The sequence below is a fragment of the Stegostoma tigrinum genome, chromosome 16 (assembly GCF_030684315.1).
Source record: "Stegostoma tigrinum isolate sSteTig4 chromosome 16, sSteTig4.hap1, whole genome shotgun sequence".
Taxonomy (NCBI): domain Eukaryota; kingdom Metazoa; phylum Chordata; class Chondrichthyes; order Orectolobiformes; family Stegostomatidae; genus Stegostoma; species Stegostoma tigrinum.
In genome coordinates, this window is record NC_081369.1 from 16,086,805 (window position 1) to 16,094,473 (window position 7,669).

The following is a 7,669-nucleotide window of genomic DNA, read 5'->3' on the forward strand; positions in this document are numbered from 1 at the left end:
TGCAAAAAAAGTGAAGAAAATCACTTGAAATATTTATTAGTTTTTTTTAAGTCATCAACAGGATGTTTGTATGAGTGTAAGCATTCAAAAAATGAACGAACTGAGATCTGGTGACAATTTTTTAAACAAAATTATAACTTTGTTTCAGGCATAGACGTCTAGCTTTATTGAAACAAGTGAGCATACGGGAAAACTGCTGCACCCTTTGCTGTGATGAATTAGCTGATACAGAGCTCCGACCATGTGGACATAGGTATGTTGGTTGCAGTTGTTTTTGGCCGAATCTTATCTGCTCATTTGGTAATTTGTCTGCAGTTGCAATTTGTTTTCAAATCTAGATGCCATTGATGGAAACAAGCCTGACTTTTCCTGATTTCATAATACTGGTGTGTGTCTTGGCGGGGAGCATGCAGATGGTGTGCCTGTGTATCTGTTGCACTTGTCCTAGATAGTGATCATGGGTTTAAGAGGTTCTGTCTAAGGAGCCTTGGTGAATTTCTGCAGCCCACCTTTGTAGATTGTATGCTGCTGTTATTGATCCTTCAATTTTAAATCTATGCTCCTAGTTGTCGATCTCTCTCTACTAAGGAAGACCGGCCCTTATTCTTATGCACACCAATTAAATTTTCCCCATTGACCTTCTCTGGAACAAGTTCTAGTTTCATAACCAAAATTTCTCAGTCTAAGTAATGCCCCAATAAATCTACCCTGTCTAATGTAATAACCGAAGCTATAAGTGATACTTAAGATGCAATCTAATTAGTATAATACAGTTCTGGCCTAAATCCCTGCTCTTTGTATTCTGTGCCTCGCCCAATAAAATGAATTATCTTTTATGCTTTGGCCAGTATTCTAAAGCTGCTCCAGTGTACCCTTCATTCTGGCATCACCAGTGTAATCCTGAAGTCATGTGTGCCTTTCTAGTTACTGAAATTTTGTCTTTTTCTTTTGCATACCTCTCTTCCCCTCACCACGCTTTCCAATGCAGTCTCTCTGTGACAGTGAGACTTAGCTGTATCGCCCAAAGGAACATTGCTCTCAACAGTGTTCAAAACTGTCTTGGAGAGCAAGGCTAGCCTGGAGCCCTTAAGTTACCTGCCAGAACAGAATGGCTATCTGTTTCCCCCTCTGCCTGCACATCTCTTTTACCTTGCAGCGTGACTATCTCTGGAAACATCATCTCCTCGACGCTGTCAGACTTGCCAAGTATATTGCAGCCAAATCAGTTGCTGCTCAAGCTCCTGAAGACTTGAGCTGATGCGCCTCTATTATTGACTCTTGTCTTGAATAACCAGAAGTGTAGGAAGTAAGCTTCCATTTGGAACAGGATGTGCATTTCATGGGGCTGTGGTGCCCTGTAATACATCTGTTTATTTAACCACCTACATGTAACACGAATTATTTGAAGACATAGCTTTTTCAAGAACCCACTAGCTACCCACCAGACAAAATTTTGTGTTGATCTCGTTTTTGATTTTCACCATGCTCACATGCTATCCGGGTTTGGCCTGCTGTGCTCCATCCCTGAATTCCTACAGGCCTATGCAATTTACCTCTGGACTCTCCAGTATGCCAATATATCGCATCTTCTCACAAACTAGACCGTTTAAAATAAAGTTGACTAATGGCTGACATTTGAATACTGCTGCTTCTGGCAATTTGTGAGAGCACTTTAAAACATTTTTTGAAAAGTTCATTTGTTGACAATGGAAAAAGAACTTGTCTACAGAACTTTTTTTTTCAGCATTGTTGAGCGCACACTGAAGAGCAGCCCACTAGTTCCCCAAGGCTCAGAGTCTTGTGATGAACAATTCCACAGTTTCTCAACAGTTAACTTGTACTGTGTTTAGATTAGATTAGATTAGATTCCCTACAGTGTGGAAACAGGCCCTTCAGCCCAACAAGTCCACACCGCCCGTTGAAGCATCCCACCCAGACCCATCCCCCTATAACCCACACACCCCTGAACACTAGGGGCAATTTAGCATGGCCAATCCACCTAATCTGCACACCTTTGGACTGTGGGAGGAAACCGGAGCACCCAGAGGAAACCCACACAGATACGGGGAGAATGTGCAAACTCCAGACAGACAGTCGCCCGAGGCGGGAATCGAACCCGGGTCCCAGGCGCTGTGAGACTGCAGTGCTAACCACTGAGCCACCCGTTTTTCTATCTTTCTTTGCATCTCTTGGTTCCTTTTTATAGGTCGTCTCTAGCAGTATTAACCCATGAAGTTAATTAGGGAAAATTCATCCCAGGAAATTAAACAATATGAACAAATTATCAACAGTATGACTTTCTGAAGTGATTCATCATCTTGTTCACTGGATACGTAGTGGCTGACATTAGAAATCTATTTTTCATTGTTGTCTTTGATATCTCAAAAAACTTCTTCAGAATAATTGAAAATCAAAATGTTGAAAGTAGTTGTGTAGATTATCAAAATGTGCACAAATCTTGTGTACTGGGCTGGAATAAGGTCTCTGAAAATATTGGAGCAGTGAAATGCTTTATCAGCTTACACAGTAGTATGTGGATGTCTTAACTGAGAATTGTTTGAATTTTGGAATGCTTGTCTGGCGCTACAGTGCTCATCTAGATCCTTTACTAAAGCTTACTCTTTAACATGTTGTCTTTTTTGTTTACAGTGATCTATGCATGGAATGTGCCTTGCAGCTGGACACCTGTCCTTTGTGTCGTCAAGAAATAAAGACTCGGGTCAGACTGATTTCACATGTTTCCTGAACTGTTTCTTCCAAGATCTGTTCTGATCAACATCAATACAAAGTGCTAAAACAATGACCCTCCAGCTGGGACATATGCCATCCTAAAATGCAATGTGTGTGGATGCTCACATCAGTCCATGAGCCAAAAATGGCTAACATGATATAAATTCCAATGGAACAAGTTTTGGCCAGTTTCAAAGCAGCTCCCAGTGTAAATGGACCTATGGCACACATTTGGCTGCATTTTAGCACTAAATTGGTGATCTCATTGATGCCATATTTTGGCTGTTGTGGGGGAAAATATAAAACTGTTGCAGAAGATTGCTGTTGGTGTGGTTTCAGGTACTTTGGTGAAGGTGAAGCATAGTATTCAGACAGTGAAGCGGAGCCTCACTCTTCAGCTAAACATTAAAACATACAACCTAAGTGTGCTTGGCATTGATATTGAGTACCTGAAATGGGAAGTGTTCTTCTAGTACTTGATATCCCTCACCTTCAAGAGCACAAAATATCTGAAGTTTCAAAGGAGCCAAGTACAGCTTTCTTCAAGAATAAAGATACCTATTTACTTTGTTTCATGTCCTCTGACTAAAGGAACGTGGTGCTTATTTGGCAGTCTGGCACAATGTCCAATCCATCAGTAGCTCTGAACCGCTACGACAGATTCTGAGGATATATGCAACAGCAACAAATCAAGAAAAATATTCATGAATAATGAAATTTTATCTTTGCATTATTTCCTATATGCAGAAACGTTTACTTTTGTAGGCAGTGTTCCGCAAAGTACAAGTGTGTGCCCAGTGTAGCAGTATCAATTTTTGCTGGAAAAGTTTCATGGCAGATGAATGACTCAATGGCAGGATTTGCCAAATTACTTGTTAGAATTTGAGACCTTTATGAATCCAAAGAACAGTTTTTTTTTTTAAAAATGACATTTATGGTAATCAGCACCTTTTGGTGATCACAAAAACATTTGTAAACTCTCTATAGAACTAAGCCTTGTGGATAATGAAAATTATAAATTATTTATTTAATGAAACTGTGTTCTACTGATGCAAGTTTTTTTTCACTCCTGTTTTAGCATTAATGATTGGATTTGCCAAGTTTTGTAATGCAACAGATTGGGCTGTCTCACCATGACTGTCGTCATCTTCTCTTTCTCCCCTCAATTTTATTAGACCAGAAATACATTTGCTAGAGCAATGAATTATGAAACTTCATTTGGAAAACATTGTAATTGAAAGGATTCTTAAATGTGGAAGCAAGAAAAGGAGAGAGAATTTTTTTTTGCCAAAACTGCAGTGAGGCAGTTTGAGGAACAATTGTTGAATAATTGGGCTTGAAAATGGAGCATTGTCATTTTGGACTAGTTTGAAATGCCATGTTGGGTTTACTGGAGACAATCCAAACTTAATTGGTTGTTCTTGATCATTATTGTACTACACCAGAAATACTTTCAAGATCTCACTACATTCCTACTTACCAGTGTACAAAAGTCAGAAGATCAAATTCTTCTGATATTGAGCACCAGAACAACTGGTGCTTTATGAAAAATATTTGCATAATAAAATTTGAATAGAAAGTGTTTAAAGACTTAAATTTATTAGAACATTGTCAATTTATATACGCAGTGATGTTTAGAACAAATTAGCATTGAACTTGCCACTGGATATTTTGACGTTAACGTATGTGGCATTCACATTTAACTTGCAAAGATAAGACTATTTTGTACTTGGCCTTTTATTAGAAATTAACTTACTTTCTGTGGATGTTATTTGGTGGAACTGAGAAATAAGAAAGGGATGATCACCTTATTAGGATGTTACTATAGTCTCCCCAATAGCAGGAAATTGAGAAGATGATTTGTAAGAGATCTTTTGATATCAGTCTGTGAGAATGATAGGATTGTAATGGTAGGGAATTTAATTTTCCAAACAGACTGGGACTGCCACAGTGTTAAGAGCTTGAATGGAGAGGTATTTGTATGTACTAGAAAATTTTCTTAATCAGTATATGGATGAAGGTGCAAAACTTAATTGGGAACTAAGGCAGGGCAAGTTTCTGAAGTGTCAGTGGGGGAGCGCTTTGGTAGATACGGTCGGAAAGTGGAAGGCCTTCAAAAAGGACACAGATTCTAGAGGCGGTACCTTCCCATTAGGATGAAGGGCAAAGCTGGTAGGTGTGAAGAATGCTGGATGACTAGGGAAATTGAGACTCTGGTCAAGAAAAAGGAGGAGCGTGTGGTCGGCATAGACAGCTAGAATTGAGCAAATTCCTCAGTGAAAGGACAAGTAAGAGTATTTTTCAAGAGAGAAATTGCGAAGGGACGAAGGGAACAGAGCTTTGGCAAATAGGGTTAAGGACAATCCAAAGAGGTACACTAAAGCAAAAGAGTATTTACAGAGAAACTAGGGAGAGAATAGGGCCCCTTAAAGAACAGCAAGACTGTCTATGTGCGGAGTTGCAAGAGACAAATGAGATATGAAATGAATATATTGTCAGTATTTACCGTGGAGAATGTTGTAGAAGCTAGAGAACTTGCATTAATAAATAATGATATCTTTAGTGTCCGTTGTTACAGCGAAGGCTGTGCTGGATGTCTTAAAACACAAAAGTAGATAAATCCCCAAGATCTGATCAAGTATATCCCAGAATTTTGTGGGAAGCGTAGGAAGTGATTGTTGATATGTCTTGTATTATCAATAGCCACAGGTACAGTGCTGGAAGACTAGAGGGTGGCTAATGCTCCACTATGTGAGAGGTAGTGAAGAAGAAGAAAAGCCAGGGAACTATAAACTAGTGAGCCTGCTGTCAGTTGTGAGTAAGTTTATTGGAGGGAATCCTGCAGGACCGGATTTACATGCCTTTTAGAAAGGCAAGGACTGATTTAGGGATTGTCAGCATGGTTTTGTGTGGGAAATCGTATCTCACTAACTTGATTTAAGTTTTTTTTGAAGTGACAAAGAAAGTTCATGAGTGCAGAGTGATGGACATTGCCTACATGGACTTTCACAAGATGTTCAGCAATGTTCCAAGTGGTAGACTGGTTAGCAAGATTTAGATCCCTTTTTTTCCCCTGTTTACACCTTTTTTTGTTGTTGAAAAGTAGATGGTTGTTCCTCAGACTTTGGAGGCCTTTGACCAGCAGTGTGGCTGCAAGGATCAGTGCTGTCTGTCTGCTGTTTTTTGGTCACTTCACACATGATTTGGATGTGAGTAACAACCATTCCTCCTGTAATTTTGCAAGTAACATCAGCTTGGTGCAGTGGAACATGAAGGTTATGAGGACAATGAGACCTTGATCAGATGGGTTGAGGAATGGCAGATGAGTTAATTTAGATACGGCAAATCAGGGCAGGATTTGTACACTTAGTAGGATTCTGGGGAGTGTTACTGAACAAAGACTTTGGGGTGGAGGGAACAAAAAACTGGAGATGCTAGAATCCAAGGTAGACAGACAGGAGGCTGGAAGAATATGGCAGGCCAGGCAGCACCTGGAGGAAAGGAGCAGTCAATGTTTCAGGTATTACCCTTCAAGACCAGATGTGGGGGCAGGTGGAAGGGGTGGAGTGGAATGGTGATGGTCGTAGGTTTGACCTTGTTGGCGGATGGGAGGCGAATTCGGTTAGCGGCTGGAAGGAAGCGTCAGAATGTGGAATGGAAGGGAGGTAGTGGGGCTGGAAGGGAGGTGGAGGATAGGTGGCAAGGTTATTTGGAATAGGAGAACTCAACATTGAGTCCTCCAGGCTGTAGGACATCTAGGAGGAAGATAAGTTGGTGTTCAAATTTGTGTTCCAAGTTGCTGCGACACGGGAGGAGGCTGAGGACGGAGGGGAGTGGAACGGCGTTGAAATGGGCAGTGATTGGGAGGTCAGGTGAGCTGTTACAGGCCAGGTGGAGATACTTGGCAAAACTGCCACCTTGTCTACGTTATGTCTCATTGACGTTGAGAAGACCACATTAGGAGCACTGGCTGCATTTAGGTTGGAGGAGATGCAGGTGAAGCTCTGCCTCACTTGGATTGACTGTTTTGGGTCTTGGATGGGGGTGAGGGAGGTGATGTGTCTGGGCAGGTGTTTCATCTTTTACAGGGGAGGGCAGCAGGTGGGGAGCTAGGGAGTGGTGAAGGGAATGGTGCTTGCAGAAGGCAGAGAGGGGAGGGGAGGGGAGGGGAGTGGAAGATGTTCTGGCTGGTAGGGTCTAATTGGAGTTGGCAGAAGTGTATTGAGGATGATGCGTTGAATGCAGACACTGGTGGGATGGAAAGTGAGGACAAAGGGCACCCTATCTTTGCCCACCCACCCACAATGTAATGGTTACAAATATGGAGGTGGTATGGTGGATGGATGCCTGGATTACATGGGCAGGGAAAAGAGTGTTGATTGAAAAATGTGGCGGACATCTGGGAAGCTTGGGAGTGGAACATTTGAATAAGAGCAGATGTGACATCTTCCACTCCCCACCCCTCTGTCTTCTGCAAGGACCATTCCCATTGCCACGACTTAGCTCACGCCACACTCCCCACCAACCTGCCTGGTACCTTTTCCCCTGTAACTGTAGAAGACTCAACACATACCCACCTCCATTCAAGGCCCGAGACAACCTTTTTCAAGTGAGACAGAACTTAACCTGCAACCCCTCCAACCTAGTCTACTGCACCTGGTGCTCTCTGTGGTCTTCTCTTAGTCAGTGAGACCAAATGTAGACCAGGTGACCATTTTGCCAAGCATGTCTGCCTGGCCTCTAATGGCCAGCCTAACTGCCTGGTCACTGTCCATTTCAACTCACCATCCCAATCCACCATGTCCGTCCTCGGCTGCATCCGGTGTTGCAGTGACTCGGAATGCAAATTTGAACAACATCATCTTGTCTTCTGCCTGGGTACCCTACAGCCCAGAGGATGCGCTGTTAAGTTCTCCAATTTCAAATAACCTTTCCACCT

At 42.0% G+C, this 7,669-nt stretch overlaps 1 protein-coding gene across 1 annotated transcript in view; it reads left to right on the forward strand.

The window, feature by feature from the left end:
• rspry1 (ring finger and SPRY domain containing 1) overlaps positions 1 to 4,312 on the forward strand; it is a 51,127-nt gene extending 46,815 nt beyond the window's left edge. Inside the window, exons 13-14 of the mRNA XM_048546615.2 lie at positions 149 to 253; positions 2,650 to 4,312. Of these exons, the coding sequence (XP_048402572.1) occupies positions 149 to 253; positions 2,650 to 2,746 (202 nt within the window). The 3' untranslated portion in view covers positions 2,747 to 4,312. The remainder of the gene's footprint in view (positions 1 to 148; positions 254 to 2,649) is intronic.
• Positions 4,313 to 7,669: the final 3,357 nt, after the last annotated feature.